This window comes from Echiichthys vipera (genome assembly GCF_963691815.1).
Source record: "Echiichthys vipera genome assembly, chromosome: X".
Classification (NCBI taxonomy): domain Eukaryota; kingdom Metazoa; phylum Chordata; class Actinopteri; order Perciformes; family Trachinidae; genus Echiichthys; species Echiichthys vipera.
In genome coordinates this window covers 45,996,656-46,013,966 of record NC_139825.1, presented here as the reverse complement: position 1 = coordinate 46,013,966, position 17,311 = coordinate 45,996,656, and the positions used below count along the sequence as shown (strand labels likewise).

The following is a 17,311-nucleotide window of genomic DNA, read 5'->3' as shown; positions in this document are numbered from 1 at the left end:
GTAAATAAAAATGGTCATAATCTCTCAAAATGTAGCAGGAAAATGTTCCTTTGGCAACACAGTTTTCTCTGGAGCAACTCCAAGGGCACAGCCTCCCAATTTTGTCGCAGCAAAAGTTGCCTTGGCTAAAAAAGTTTCCAAAGATGACATTTTTCGTCAGGAGAGGAAACCAAATTCTTCTCTTCTTTCTCTTCCCTTTGATGATTTGTCTTGAAAGTATTGCCACTTGTGATAACATCATTGTCTTGACACTATTTTTTTTCTTTAAATTATCACTGTGCTGATTTTATGATGTGAAGAGGTATCCAATATAGAAGTCCACCTTCATGCGACAGCTGGAACTACGAAATTACCTTGGAGCCGCAGTATTAGAGCAGACGTTTAGCAGCGATATGGACTGCTACAATGGCTACATCTGTGAAGACCAGTGAGGTTCAATCTTCTCGTGAGTGTTAATAACAATTAGAATCTGCAATCGAGGCAGTTTCACTTGAAATCCCTTCAGTCATTTACAATATTGTGTGATAAGGCAGATCCCTCCATCACCATCAGCACTAGACATTTTTATAGACCCGTGGCCTGGCGTTAAAATGCAGATTCAATTACCTCAACTAAATTGCAGGGTTTTATCGATTTGCTTTAAGTAAAAGCAATATTTAAAGAATAAGAATCGGTTGATGGCTGGTTAAAGTGCCAAGTAAGTGGTTGTTTATGTTGGGACAACACTGTGAAGACTCCCAGCCAGCCTTCAGGCAAGTGTCTCCGGGGGTTCCTGCACTTGGCCGGTTCTTCCATAGAAGTATACATTATGCCAGCAGTTAAACCCAGCGTGAATGGGGAGAGACGACAGTGTGACCTTGCGTGTGTGTGTGTGTGTGTGTGTGTGTGTGTGTGTGTGTGTTCCCGTCTTTGTGTTTAAGTAGAATTATTGCAAGCCAGTGGAGTGTTTATGTTTCCAGTAGATGTAACTGTGCACTTCATCACCAGTCTCTTGCCTGAGTGTGACAGAGTGTCTAGATACTCATCTGTCTTGTTTTCTTCTGTGTGTGTGTGTGTGTGTGTGTGTGTGTGTGTGTGTGTGTGTGTGTGTGTGTGTGTGTGTGTGTGTGTGTGTGTGTGCATGTGTGTGTGTGTGTACTACAGGTTGAGCGGGTGGTCTAAAGTGTTGTTATTGTCCTCTGTGTCGTCGTCATCGTCGTTTGCCAGTGGGTTGCGACTGATGACCAGCTCCAGTCTGTCCCCGGCCTCTGTGATCAGAGGCACCGCCAGGCAGCAGTCAAAGTCCCTTGTCCTCACGTGGTTCACCTGGACAAAGACGGTACTGCTGTTGGTTAGCTAGCTAACAAAGACTGAGACCAAATTTTGCTCAAGGTTTAAGGATAATTCCTGATTTGTAACTAGGGTCTTAATTTTGTCGCCTGTCTGACAGTAGAACCTAACCTAACGAACACTGTTGAGCCACAGACCTTGTTCTGCTGCCTTGTCATAACCTTCGGACTATGTAGGCTAGGGATGTCACAAGAACCGATAGTTGTGATACCTTCCCATTCTAAAATTAAAAAAACACAGACAATGCCTATTTTTTTGAGGCATTTGAAGCATCGAGGCACCATAAGTTTCAGTGATGGGACTCTTACGGGGGGAAGTATAGCGAGTGATCCAGTCGGTCACAAGGTGGAAGTCACATGGCATAACAAACCCTATGTGTAAGTGAACAACAGCAATGGTGTCGCCCTGATTCATTGATAAAAAAGGCACCATAAGAATGGAAGTACTTTGCATTTGAGGCAGATGACCGTGGCGTTATCATCAATCCGCTGAAGCCACTATGCAAACGATGTTACCGCAGTCTTCAGAATAATGTGACGTTCAAAACACGACTGACATGTTTCCGCAAACAAAAATATGAAGACTGATCAGGTAGGTAACGTTATGTTTAACATTGTAATGAAAAACTAAACAAGGAGGCATTCACGGGGACAGCTATGGTAGCTCCTAATTCAAGGTGATTTTGATACATATATATTTACAACATCTAGGGAAGACCCCAAATAGTCTATTATTCGACGATTTGATCCGAGGAGCCCCATTCGACTGCCAATCTCACAGTTGAATCGTCGCAAAATGCGCAAAATGTGGTTATGAAACAATGGATCATTCCATTCTGGCTCTGGGGGTTTTGAAAGTCTAATTTTACACATAGATGTTTGGTTTCTCCCAATAAACCATGATAAATAGCCTATTTGGGTATAAATATAAGCCTATTAATAAGTTCTGTTGCTAAAAATGTGAAAATAACTCATGTGCTTTTAATCTATCTCGTTTGTTTGCGGGAATAACCCCCTCCCCCTCTTAACTAAGTTATACTTTCCAGGATCCGGCTCCGTCAGAGCGCATCATGGCTGGGCTTTTAATCTATCTGGGCGGCAGGAATACAGCAGTCTGCTACTGTTTAATCATCAGCATCATTTCATTTCAACATTTGCCCATTTGTTGTTTTTCATTAACGACGTTCAATCCGACACAGTCTGACACAGCGGCGTGAAAGTGAAACTACAGTTCTAAATTAAGAGCTCTTTACCAAAACGAGATAAAAGCCAAATTTAAAAAAAAATGAGTTTGAGCCACTTTGCTGTAAACAGAACCTTTTCACTGCTTCATCAGTGTTTCTGCCAAATCGCTATATTTCTTTGTTTAAAATGGTCTCAAGATGCAGTTCCTTTCCAAACCGCGACCAGCGCCAAACCTATTTTTAGCCTAAATGCGATACGTCCTCTCGACCAATCAGAATTCAGTGAGCGTTCTATGCGATCCAACATGGCGGCGCTCTGAAGCGGGAGAGTTTTTTGTTTCGTCCGTCCGTTCAACATGTTCAGACTGAGCCAATGAACCATTTTGACAAGATAAACTGAATATTAACCAAATGTGTGGGTCTAGGTAAAAAATATCATTTTCCTGACAACTATTAAAATGGATTTATAGCGTTTAGGAAAAGAGCTCCTCAAATATACCGTCAGCTATTGTCTAAGAATGATACAAACAAAACACATTTAAATCAGAGATCCCGTCTCTCAGTAACCCTCTTCCTGACACACGGGGCCGTGCAGCGCTGGACTCACATGCACCCGCCGCTGTCTGCTTCATGTCTATGACTCGCCACCCATCAGAGAGTTTTTCATGAGGACAAAAAAAACACTGATTCTGCGATTAGTCGACTATAGGCAAGACGTGACGAATCAGATTCGACTATGAACATTTTTCGTGGGGGACAGCCTTAACAACATCCAAACGTTTTGACGAGTTAACGTTTTCTTTTTTTTACCTGACATACTCAAATACACATTACATGATGTTTGGGATGGCTCGCGGGCACATCTGTTCCAATAATGTCGTATGTTATGTCGCGTAGGTTTAACGTTAGCTTGTACCTCGCAGTAATGCAGCCTCGGCTAATCAGTTAGCTCACCTCTTTACATTTCAGTTGGTCTTGTCAACCTGCCACCACCATGTCTGTAGAAATGACTGCATTTACTTCAAGCAATTAGGTTTGCGTGTGTCTGTCGGTGCCAATGTGCTCATTCTATTGAATGTATGAATCTTAAGTTGTTGCACTACGACCAGTGGTAGCCAAATCATGTTATTTCACTGGTATTGGCACCGACTATTGAATGTTTGGTATTGGGACATCTCTATTGTAGGCTCAATGTGGCCTTGCATTTTTACAATGTTGCCTAGATACGGATGTTAAAACCCTCTAACATCAAATGGATTGCTCTCATCGTTACCTGCAAGATCCTGTCATAGGGTTTGAGCCCGGCTCGGTCCGCTGGCCCGTCAGGTCTGATCATGTTGACGTAAACTCCTTTCTCCAAGAAGCCGTCTGACACACTGAAGCCAAAGTCATCGATCTCTGGGTCCTTTACCACAGTAACCTACAGAAGACGACAGAAGGATGTGAGCTTGGTCAGGTTAAATTAAATGTTTTAACTTAATTGATGACTCTAAAATTGCCCGTAGGTGTGAATGGTTGTCTGTCTCTGTTTGTCTCTATGTGTCCTGTGATAGACTGGCGTCCTGTCCAGGGTGTACCCCGCCTCACGCCTGATATCAGCTGGGATCTGCTCCAGCCCCCCTGCGACCCCGACAGGGATAAGCGGTTGAATATGAATGAATGAATGAACTATCTAGAATAATCCAAGTTAAAATATAAATGGAAAGCAGTGGCTTTCTGTGACTCAGAGTAAAGCTAATGTTTTCTTGGAAACGGTCAGCCAGGTGTGTGTGTATGTGTGTGTGTGTGTGTTTCTTACCCATGTCTGCACCTTTTATTCTTGAAATTTGACTGCATACCAAAAAATGGATTGTGAGGTTTTTGTTTTCTTGTCTTGACAGAAGGTGCTATGTGATTTGTGTAAGTGTATGCTCAGTGTACAAAATTAACATTTTGTCCACAGGCCAAATGGCTGGAATAATCACATTTTACCAGTTATTCAATAAATTACTATAGTTTTTTCACTTGCAAACTTGTAACTTGGATATCAGCATTTGGCTGTTAAACTGTGTTTATTTTGTGTCTTGCCCATGTCACATACTTTAGTGAAGCATGATTAAATGCTCGACAGGTCACTGCTGAATACAGTATGATTGCTGGATAAATGTGTGATTGTTTTATAATTGGTAAAGAAGCCAAGATGTTTTGCTAAAAGCTACGGGTTAACAAAAAAAACTGAAAAGGCAGTATTATATAATGTGTCAATACTGTATGCTGTTTTAATGAGACACCATTAAGAAGCTGTAACACTCTGACTGATGGCCAATCTGCCTATTATTACTGTAAAGCAGATTTAGTACACACATCCTTGTACATGTTTGTGCAGATCGTTGTATGCATTTATATTGTAAATCCACAGGAGGTTGAGAACATGTAGTCACCAGCATAACAATTCCCAAAGGGGGCTGGGCTCATATACTGTACATTCGTTACTGTATTACATAATATCCTGCACCATGAAAATAATGTATTTTTCAAACTCATAAAAATGCTGTACATGGAGGAGGTAGAGGACAAGGCTTTGAACTCCTTCAAAGGAATATCACCCAGCCATTGGTTCAGATATGTGGACAACACATGGGTTAAAATCAAATCCAAAGAGGTGCAAACTTTTACCCAACATATAAACTCAGTGAACAGAAACATCAAGTTCACCAGAGAAGAAGTCAAGGACAACAGTTTGACTTTCTTAGACTGTGACGTCCATATGGAGAATGACAGGAGCCTCTACATTGGGGTATACAGAAAACCCACTCACACAGATCCGTATCTACTGTTTGACTCTCACCACCCCCTGGAACTCAAGCTTGGCGTTATCATAACCCTGCAACACAGAGCTAATAACGTACCCACCAGCTCACAGGCCCAGGGGAAAGAACACAAGCACCTGAGAGGCGCCCTCACAACGGCTGTGGCTATCCCAGCTGGACCTTTGTTAAAACAGCAGCTGCTTCCAGAAAGAAAAAACAAAGTGGTTGAAAAGAAAAAGAAAACAAGAGAAGCAACATAGTCATCCCGTATGTGGCTGGGGTATCAGAGAAACTCAGGAGGATCTTCAACAAACACTGCATCCCTGCGTATTTCAAACCCAGTAACACACTCAGAAAGAGACTAGTACATCCCAAGGACAGAACACCACACACCCACAAAAGCAATCTGGTCTATGCTGTCCAATGCAATGAGGGATGCAAAGATCTCTACAGTGGAGAAACAAAACAACCACTGCATAAACGCATGGTAACTCCTCAGGCCTTGACTCTGCTTACATTTCAAAGAGAAAGCCCACTCCTTTGAGGACAACAATGAACTGATGAAGCCCCTTGGATGAGAGGTGATACGTCCTCCTAGACAAATAACTAAGTCCAGTTGCTTTTGACTGAAATTTCTTTGGAGATAACAAATGAGAATATTCACAGGCTCATAAAAATGCTTGAACCAAAACTTGAATCAATTTAAAGTTATTTAATTTCATGAAGGTCTTATTCACATTAGGAATTTTGACATGTCACAGGAGAAAAAGTACAGGTGACACTTGAATATAACGGAGCAGTTGTTAATGTTATCAGTGACACTTGTGCATTAAGTATGCAGCTAGTGCCAGGTGGTAATCAGCAAGTCCTGGCTCTATCCAAAATTGAAAAATGCGCCAAAAGATACCTCTTAAGCTGGCTAATTGACACATTGCATTTGGTTCGTAACAACAACAAGGTATGTTGTTGGCCCTGTGAGACAGATTTATCAAGAAATTGTTAGATTAAAAAAAATAAATACAGTATTAGGTTAAAACATTTTAGAGTGGTCAGCATACTTTAAAACTTTGGACAGCTTGCTCTTCCCCCTACTTAACGTCTTTATGCTAAGCCCTACTTATCTCCTCTAGCTCTACACTGCATACTCCATTCATACATGAGAATGGTAGTTATTGAAGTTATTGCACTTGGGCCTGAAGGCCTCCGAAACTCATTAGCTAAAGACATTGTTACTCTGGATGATGTTGTGTTGTCCTCCAGCACCACAGTAAGGAATCTGGGTGTTATTTTTGATCAGGATAATTCCTTCGATTCTCACATTATACTAATGACAAGGACTGCATATTTTCACCTGCGTAATATTGCAAAAATTAGGAAGATTGTGTCTCAGAAAGATGCAGAAAACCTAGTCCATGCATGTGTTACCCCTAGGCTGGACTATTGCAATTCCTTATTATCAGGCTGCTCCAATAAGTCTGTTAAGAGTCTCCAGTTGGTCCAAAATGCTGCAGCTCGTGTACGAACTAAAACAAATATAAGAGAACATATTTCTCCTGTATTAGCTTCTTTGCACTGGCTACCTGTAAAATCCTTCTCCTTACGTACAAAGCTCTTATTGGTCAGGCTACGTCGTATCTTAAAGAGCTCATTGTACCGTATTCCCCGACTAGATCGCTGCGCTCTGAGAATGCAGGGCTACTTGCCGTTCCTAGAGTCTCCAAAAGTAGAATGGGTCAGTTTTGATTTACTTTACATTTGTAGTGTTTAATTTACAGTCAAGACCTCACTTGACCTTATCTGATCAACATATAATCCTAACCCAGAAGAGAAGCCACATCCTGAAAGCGTCTTCAGACACGTTTTAACTCACTTTGTGCAGCTCCAAAGGGGTCGGGGACAGAATCCCCTGCATCTCCTCTTTGATCCGACGAGACTCCCACGTCCTCTCTGACACTCTCAATGAGGCCTTTGGCTTGGGCTCATGGTGCAGGAGATGGGAATGGTTATCTTGATGCATGTGGGTCCCCTGGTGCAGCATGTGGGCTTCGTGGTGCATGTGGGCTTCGTGGTGCATGTGGGCATCATGGTGCAGATGGGCCTCATGGTTAAAATGGGCCTCCTGTAGTAAGTGGGTGTCTTGGTGGAATGAAAGTTTTTAAGAATAATTAGATTAAAACTTATTTTCCAACCATATAATGAACAGCACTTTTATATACAGAAACACAATTACATTTGGGAGTTGTTTTTTGTCAGTCCTAGAGACAACCACCCTTGGCTCTGTCACATCTGCCATTCAATAATTACCTTGGTGGAGTTGGGCCTCTTCATGCAGGTGGGCCTCCTCGTGGAGATGGACGCCCTGGTGGAGGTGTGCACCTGGGTGGAGCAGGTTTCCCTGGTGCAGGAGAGAATTTCTTCGTAGCGGGCTCATCCTGCTGTGGCTCAGCATGGGCTCAACTGGAGGCTTGTTGACACCGTCTACACCAAGACTAATGGCTGTTCCTGTCATGATGGATGCCTACGCAAACCAAAACAGACACACTTAGACTTCAGCTAAAACTGCTAATTGGTAAGTGATACTGATGGTAAAGAAATACACTACATCAACAACTATTCAGTGGCTGCAGATAGAATAGAATAGAAAGACTTTATTGACCCCAAACTGGGAAATTGCAGTGTAACATCAGCATTACACAGACACATTAAAACAGAAATATAGAAATACAATATAAAATATACCTGTAAAATAAAATGTATAAATAAGCGGTCTAATTGTAGTGTAAATGTAAACATATAATATATAAGGTGCAGTGGACGGATTATGAGAAAATCATAAGGTGTTCCTGATTTTATTATTCTGAAAAGTTTAATTGTTATTGTACAGTGTGATGGGATGTGGCAGGAAAGATGTCCTGTATCTGTCCCTTCGACAGCAGGGGTGGAGCAGCCTGTGTGAGAAGGCGCTCCACTGTCTGACCACTGTGTGATGGAGAGGGTGCTGATCATTGTCTATAATGGCTAACAATTTGTTCAGCGTTCTCCTCTCCACAACGGACTCAAGCCTGAAACCAAGTACAGAGCCAGCCTTCTTGATGATTTTATCAAGTCTGTTACCTATGAGCAGAGGCTGAATGGTGTTGAAAGCACTGGAGAAATCAAAGAAAGTGATCCTAACAGTGCCTCCCCCACACTCCAGACACATATGGACTTGTTGCAACAGGTAGATAGCAGCGTCATCGACTCCTAAATGCGGCAAACTGCAGAGGGTCCAGAAACGGACTTACTTGTGGCCTCAGCTGGGCACCAATGAAGGAATAACACAACGGGAGCTGTGGCTATAAGCTGCCGCCTGAGGCAGCACCAGAGAATATAATGATAATGTGTTAATGGTTTTGATATCATATAGTGATATCACTATTGTGTGTGTGTACTGAGCCTGTGCACATAACTGCCATAAATGTGCTGCAGATTATGTAGTGAGTAGCTGAGCAAATTCAAATTAGATACGAAATAGATAAAGTTACACGCAACAATTACCATCAATATATGTCACAAATGAATGGATCAATTTAATGTTGTTTACCCCTTGCATCAGGTATAAAGCATGTGAACATAAATTGCTAAGATTTGTGCCCTGTGATAGACTGGCGTCCTGTCCAGGGTGGACCCCGCCTCACGCCCGATGTCAGCTGAGATCGGCTCCAGCCCCCCCCCCCCCCCCCCCCCCGCGACCCCAACAGGGACAAGAGGCTGAAGATGAATGAATGAATGAATGTTTCCATGTTTGAAGCTAACGCTAACATGCCTTTGTCATGTCAAGGTCAGGTCAACTGTTTGTGGTAATTTTTGGAGGTGGATTTTTTTCTGACAACTGACCTCTATCTCTCTCAGTAACTCTGATTGGCCGCAGGTCTCCAGATCCTCAAGTGCCTGACACCAGAAACTGTCATCCTGATCCAGCAGAATACCGTCTTGTTGTTGGCCAATAAATCTATCACACACAAACACAAATGAATTAACTGATTACCAGAAAATAAATCACATTTTTAGCCACCAAACAATGAATCTTGGTGGATCTGCATCACTTGGATATTATATTAACTGTGCTTTTCTCTATAACACGAAACTTGTCTGTACCAGAAAACAGTAACCAGACCAGTCAAGAGTCATAGTGATGTAAACAAATGTGTACTGTTGAGTTAAGCTTCAGCTTTGAAGACATCACAACAGAAATCAACGCTGTACCATCATCAACAAAGATGTGAAGAAAGAGCAGTGTCTGTACAGGACAAGGCCACTGGATCTGGTTAAATCCAACGTGAGTAATGTCTGAACACTGAGTGTCCTTGACTGACAAGATTAATTCACTTTCACTGTGCAGATGATTATTTTTTCTCTCCTCTCTGTCTCTCAACCCCCCATTAGTGTTATATAATGCCAGTGAATGTTGCTATCCTCTCAAGGCTTAACCTCCTGACTCAGCAGTGTGCAAACAGAGACACAAACACATAGATACCGTTTTAAGAGAACTTAAAAATATACATTTAGCATCATGACATGAAATTACTGAATAGTAACATTCAGTCCATTGATACATTTACTGCAGTGTTTCAGAGATCAACTGGTTTCCATCCATTCCTCTGTAGCACCAAGGTATTGTAACAGTCTCTTGAAAGTTCACAATGAGCATACATGAAGTCTGCATTATCTTGTTTCAGATTTACATTATCTGTAAATTATCAGTGCAATCGGATACATCTGCAAAAATGAATGCAGACTTGATGTCACTGTGATGCATGTGTTCAAAAACATCCGCAAAGCATACAGGATACATCATAGGTAGTTAAGAAGAAGTTCAGTCCTACCCAGGAGGTTTGTCCCAGTCATCCTCACTAAAGCCTCCGTCACTGAAAGGGTAGTTCTTCCGGCGTCCAGGAGGTGGGGTCGTGCTGCGCTGCTGCTGCTTGACACTACGCCACTCGTGAGGATGGAGGGCGATGCCAGCTGCCTGGTGGCTATATGTACCTACAAGAGGAGTGATGGAAGTTCTCATTTACAGACTCTCTCTCTCTCTCTCTCTCTCTCTCTCTCTCTCTCTCTCTCTCTCTCTCTCTCTCTCTCAATGTAGATTAAATACATAACCATTTGTGATTTATACAAGATATAATATACAAGAGTCTGAGTTTAATTTTGTTAAGTACGTGTTACTCTAAATATGTTTTGTAGTGTATGGCCATGTTTGTCTTTTGCAGTCTACAGTATGTGTGTTAAAGCTTACCCTGGCTGCCATAGCCGGCGTCCAGCCCTGATCCATCCCATGACTCCATGGCAGAGTCAACGCTGGGTATGGTTGTGGTGTAAAGCTCTGACAGCTTATTGGTCTGTTGACTGTCTGTCAAATCATCCTCCTCAGGGTCACTGAGCTCATTCTCTGTCGTATCCTCTGCGTCTGCTGCCTTTCTGTCCTCTACATCTTGGAGAGAAGAAGTTGGAATTAGGTTTGTCCAATATATGGTCTTCAAATGTCAAACACATCTTGAGACAATGACCCTGTTTTCAGACAAGATTGATTGCAAGTTGTCACAGGATGAAAGATCTTTGAGTTCTCTATTTCTAAAAATATTAAATGCATCTAGGAATCTAAAGAAAATGGCAGAACCAAGAGGGACCTCAGAAACATAGAGTTCAGCTCAGCAGGCCAAGAAGACAGAATTAAGGAATATACCGTATTTCTCATATTATACGTCGCATTGTTTTTCATAGTTTGGCCGGGGGTGCGACTTATACTCTGCAGCGACTTATATGTGAAATTATTAACACATTACCGTAAAATATCAAATAATAGGCTGGGCTGTTATTTATGTTCCTATTACACTTGTGACAGAGTGTTTGGTAAACGTAGAGCATGTTCTATATGTTATAGTTCTGTGTGATTAGTGACAGAGTGTTTGGTAAACGTAGAGCATGTTCTATATGTTATAGTTCTGTGTGATTAGCAGTGACAGAGTGTTTGGTAAACGTAGAGCAGGTTCTATATGTTATAGTTCTGTGTGATTAGTGACAGAGTGTTTGGTAAACGTAGAGCAGGTTCTATATGTCAAAGTTCTGTGTGATTAGTGACAGAGTGTTTGGTAAACGTAGAGCAGGTTCTATATGTTATAGTTCTGTGTGATTAGCAGTGACAGAGTGTTTGGTAAACGTAGAGCATGTTCTATATGTTATAGTTCTGTGAATGACTCTTACCGTAACATGTTACGTTAACACACCAGGCACGTTCTCAGCTCGTTGTTTATGCGTCATATAACGTAAACACTTATTCAGCCTGTTGTTCTCTATTCTAGTTTTATTTTAAATTGCCTTTCAAGGTGAAATGTCGTTTCTTGGTGTTGGATTTTACCAGTGCGGTACCTCTAGTGCGACTTATATATGTGTTTTTCCTTCTTTATTCTGCATTTTCGGCTGGTGAGACTTTTAATCCGAAAAATACGGTACATATATATTTTGTTACATCACAACAATATTAATCCATCCACAGCTCTCATACTTACTATCAAGCTGTTTTTTTATCTTGAGGGTGACCGTCTCTCCAGCCATCTGCAACAGGTGGATAGCTTCACTCAGGGGCTTGCCTTTCAAACTGACACAGTTGATAGCCAGGATCCGATCACCTACATGAATAGCCCCTGTCCTAGACACACATGAAAACACAACACATTAGTGCACAGACATAAGTAAGAGAACACAGAGTCACACTGAGTAATGCACACTTAAAGTGTATTTCCGATGCAAAATCATGCCATGTTTTTTGTACAGCACTATCAAATAAGCCATAGAGACAGTTTGTTATTGTGTAAAAACTCTTAACGGATAAATCTGGTGGAGTCAATAACAGCCGTATGTGGCTAACATTGATTAGCTTGGGGCAGCACGGTAAAGGCATCAAAACGTCTTTTTTAACCACTAATACTTCTCATAATAACACCAAATCTCTGCAGCAGCATGAGAAGAGTCAATACACATAAAACAAAGCACCAATGGGCTCCTTCCTTTGGGATTGACTTTCGTAATCCACTTGAATGGACTTTACTATGAGAGGAGCTGATACCAGAGCCAGAAGGTAAGTCTTTCTAAACACTCTTTTAATAAACTCTGGGTTCACTAACTACATTGTTGGTGCTTTGGTTTACTCTATGTGTAGGGACACTCATGCTACTGTAGAGGTTTGGTGTTATTTTGAGTATCTCAATGATTATTTGATGTATGTAAACTTTGAAAAAGACCGTGGGATGCCTTTGCGCTGGAATTGCACTTTAAGTACTATGCATGCTAAGTATTGCTCAGAGGCATCAAGTTAAGATAAGACTTTAAATTGATCAACATAATGACTCAAAAAACAGTTTATACCAGCTCCAAATGGAAACAACACCACCAATGGTTCTGTACATTGTGATAGACAGATGATGAAACAATGGGCCCCTAGGTACAGACATGTAAGAGGCCCCACACTGTCTACATAGGAACAATGCACCCAAACTCAAAGAGTCTAATTAATGTAATGGCTGTCTCTTTGTGGTCATTTTGGCTCTCATTGTAGTCATTTTGTATCAATTTTAGTTGATTTATTTCCTATGTGGTCAATTTGTGTCTCTTTGTGGTCATTGTCTGTTGTTTGTAGTTGTCATGTGTCATTTGTGGTCTTTATGTGTGTGTTTTGGTTGTTATGAGTATATTTTCAGTCATTTAGAGTCTCTGAGATTATTTTGTGTTACTTTCAGTAACATTTTGTGAGTCAGGACCTCTGACCCTCTGGGCCCCTGGGCCTGTGCCCGGAGCCCTGTGCCTGCAATCCATCCATGTGCATTACTATCCATGTAGCTGTTTGTGCAACAATAGGCATTGGTATAATTCCTCCAAAACACACGTTTAAGTTTAAGCTGTTTACAAATCTAAAGTGAAGGGCACAACATTGGATACGTGCCGCAGTGATGCCGTCATTGTTTACAGATCAGATTTGGCTTCGGGGATTTTGATTAGAAGGTATTACTGCTTAAACAAAATTCATGCAGACAACCACATGACCAGTCGAGGGTCACAACACGACTCTGGAGTAAGTAACTCCGGCTCCCTCACACTATCACTGCCACTGTATGAGACCTGGTGTAAAAATGAAAAAACAAAAAACAAACCTTTATCTTGCGGCCTACCTTGATAGCTTTATTGTTTATTTTGGTCTCTTATCACACACAAGCTCATTGATGCATATATCACATGCTTTATACTTACATGCACACGTGATTGAAGCCAGATAAGAGTGTGTTTGAAAGAGCTGTATTAACCTGAGCTGATTTAACATTATCAAACTGGCTCAAAGAAAAACTGGGTCGGGGTGAACATGTTCCACGAGCCACACAGACACAAGGATGTTGATGTCTGTATTCCCTAACCGTCTTCTTTGTCAAGCAGAGCCAACTTTATTTATAGAGTGCTTTTAGCCCACAGGTCTGACGCAAAGTGCTTTATCGACAACAGGAAATAGGACGATTACATTACAAACTCCCAAAAAACGGCTCATAGAGTGTTTTTGTGAGTGGCAGGGTGAGCGGTAAGCTGCCTCTCTGGGTGTGTTTTGGTGGGATAATGCGTGAGCCGGTTATAAAAGCTGACATTTGATTTTGAAATAAATAGTTGTTGACTGGAGCTGAATTCACCAGAGGATGATTATGACTCAGGAAAACCATTACCTCACCTCCTGTTCAGTCTCATTGCCGCAGACACTTGCTGCCACCACATCTCTCTGCTGTATTGTGTTTCTCATTATCTCATCTATCACCACACCTGCTGCACACTCAGCTGCTGGTGGGGAATCCCTATATTTATTGCCTAAGGAGTCCTCTATTATTTCTCCTAATAAGGTTTTCACCCCATGGCTCGGGAGGACTAAATAAGGCAATGTGAGTTTGTTCCTTAATCTGCCTCAAGTTTCTGTATGTGCTGCCATGATAACACATAAGAGATCAAATCTAAAGTACTATATTTTATATATCTACTGTTAAGTCCATTCTGAGTGTGTGATGTGAAGCTGAAAGCTTCCACCTCCCATTTTCAGTGTTGAATATTGGACCCGGATTGGCTTCTTACAATTTGTGATACAACAAATCATGCTTGTAGGCCCACCCCTGGAAATGGGATTGCCAATCCTAGTGTCCAGCTCTGCAGAGATATCATTCTGTGCAGTAAAGTTTAAACATTTAACTGTAGGAACAACACAAGAACAACACATTTATCAATGTAATGCAAACACTGGCACGAGTGGAACAAACATTTTAAACTAGGTTGTGTGCCTTAGATGCTTTCCCAGACTGAATAAATCAATAAATACACAATTCAATGTAACAATACAGTCCACCAAAAAGGCGACAGAAGAACATTTTGCAAATGTGGGAACAGATCCATCCGCCACCTAATGAGACAGACACTGTGTGAAACATGACACTGTAGAGAGGAGGGCCAACACAAATTTACACAGTCACAGAGAAGCTTACCTGAGGTTTTTTTAAGAATCACATGTCCACTAATAAATTCATGAACAACTTATGTAAAAATAAAATGACAAAACAATAAAGAATCTATTGTAGGTTTTTAAGCTGACTATAGATATTCATATAAAACATTTATGTCAAATCTACATTAACAAGGTTTGTGTGAAGTGTTCCTTTTTGCTGCCTGCGGAAGAGCAGAAAAAGGACATAGCATACACCCGCATGCCATCTCCCTGCAGGTTAGTTGTTTAGTGTTGTGCAGGCTGCAGTCTGTGAATCAAGACTCATGTTTGATGCTTTGAATTATAAAATATGTAGTTTTCAAAGGGCCAGAAAACAGCAGCCTGAAACCCTCGGCAGTAGACTACTACCATAAAAACATTGCTAGTTACTAGTTGATGGGGAAAAAGTCAACACTGTAAATGTCAAATGTCAAATGTTTTGTGTTTCCCTGTGAGAACAGGGACCTTTCAGAGCAGAGCCAGCATGAGAGTTGCAGATTGCTATGGGAATGGCCGAGCTAGCTTACTATGTTTTCTTAATATATACCCATGACTGCTCACCTTTAAACTGGCGCTTAAAGACGTCAACACATCCCCCCTGTTCTGGCCTCCCTCCACTGGCTTCCCATCTGCTTTAGGATTGATTTTAAAGAGTAATTCATTATTCTTAAGATTTTAACTTATCTGGCAGAATTCATACAAGTCTGTAACTCAGCCAGAGATCGACGGTCAACCAGTGAGTTGTTGCTGGATGTACCTAGATTAAAATTGAAGACCAAGGGCGATTGTGCCTTCTCTGTGACTGCTCCCAAACTCTGGAACAGCTTAAGCCTGTGAATGTTCTCATTCGTCCAGGTCATCGTTATCCTCAAAGCAATTTCAGTCAAAAACAACTGGACTTGGTTGTTTGTCTAGGAAGACGTTTCACCTCTCATCCAAGAGGCTTCATCAGTTCATGTACGCATCTGACCAGGCTGGGACTGGTCCAACGACTGAAATTGCTTTGAGGATAGATCTGGAACAGCTTGCCATTACATTTTAGACATGCGGTTTCCATGTAGAGGTTTAATTGTGCTTTAAAAACATTTTTTCTTGTCCACAGATCCACAGGGACATCTAATCCAGCCTAGTTTTTGTTTAAAATGTCTGTGTGCATTTTTTACAATAATAATTATAATAATTAACAAATATTGCACTGCTGTTTATGATTACTGTAACCATACACATACGCATATGTGTTTGTATGTGCATATGTTTGTATATGTGCAGGTGCTACATGCATTTGTATGTGTGATGATGATGCACGTTTTCCTGTTTCTTGTACATGCATTCAATTTGTTTTTGTCTCTGCACTTTGGATGACTGTTACAGGTCTTTTTAACTGTGCTTTATAAATAAAAGTGAATTTGAACTTGAATGACAACCATTACTTTTCAACTACATGTTAAAATGGCTCTGAGGAGCCCTCAGAGCCTGTTGAGACAGTGGCGTTAAGTGTACTTATGCTCTCTTCTTGTACAAGAATACATTTTGTTTTTATTATGACTTGATTCTGGTTCTGAACTGGTCCTTGTGTCACAATTTTTTCTAACAAGCACCAGGTCAAATGTATTTACCATACAGTGAAGTTATCAGAATTTAATTGTTATTTGAAGAAGATATATTTTCCATGCAGCCAGTGAACACAGTTTATGGTTTATATAGAGAGATCTTTAGCACCTTTAGTAGTGTTAGGCCCCGTTTAGACGAATACAATCAAGAAAGGAAATGCAAAAGTGGTGTTGTGTTCTCACTTTTCATTCAGCGTTTAAACAAACGTCTTTGGGAGGAAATCTGTGTGACGCAAAAGTGTGTGACAGTCAATGTAATATGTGTGCCAGATGACTAGGTGGTGCTGTGAAGCACTGCCATACAACACCACCCAGAGCTGGTGCGTACGTAGAAACTACCTTCTCCTTCTCTCCCTAACAGCAGAGAAGCAGGACGCTGTACAGTGTGACAGGGATCTGCAGCACGGTCTACAGCCTCCCATAGCCTCCGCTCCCATCCAGGACACTTGAATGGCCGACTGATGGAAATAGTCTGACGTGTTTGTTGTTGTTTAACTGTACTCTGCACATGGATGTGGTGTAAGTGCGTACGTGACATGAGCTAGCGTGAGCAGATGAGACACTTTTGTGTTTTTACACCTTTTTGCCGTCAAAACGAAACGCACATCTGATAAAATATTGTTTCTGTAAACAGGGCCTTAGTTGTATTCATTCATTCATCTTCAACCGCTTGTCCCTGTCGGGGTCGTGGGGGGCTGGAGCCGATCCCAGCTGACATCAGGCGTGAGGCGGGGTTACACCCTTAACAGGACGCCAGTCTATCGCAGGACACATAGAGACGAACAGAGACAGACGACCATTCACACCTAAGGGGAATTTTAGAGTCATCAATTAACCTAATACGTGCATGTCGTCTTTG

The 17,311-nt window shown here is 41.5% G+C and overlaps 1 protein-coding gene across 1 annotated transcript in view; it reads right to left on the bottom strand.

The window, feature by feature from the left end:
- Window positions 1-1,137: 1,137 nt before the first annotated feature.
- grip2b (glutamate receptor interacting protein 2b) overlaps window positions 1,138-17,311 on the bottom strand; it is a gene marked incomplete at both ends in the record, with an annotated part of 243,580 nt that continues 227,406 nt past the window's right edge. The window contains 8 exons of the mRNA XM_083939969.1: window positions 1,138-1,305; window positions 3,786-3,932; window positions 7,172-7,362; window positions 7,606-7,819; window positions 9,178-9,292; window positions 10,167-10,326; window positions 10,580-10,774; window positions 11,850-11,989. Coding sequence (XP_083796095.1) covers window positions 1,138-1,305; window positions 3,786-3,932; window positions 7,172-7,362; window positions 7,606-7,819; window positions 9,178-9,292; window positions 10,167-10,326; window positions 10,580-10,774; window positions 11,850-11,989 — 1,330 coding nt within the window. The remainder of the gene's footprint in view (window positions 1,306-3,785; window positions 3,933-7,171; window positions 7,363-7,605; window positions 7,820-9,177; window positions 9,293-10,166; window positions 10,327-10,579; window positions 10,775-11,849; window positions 11,990-17,311) is intronic.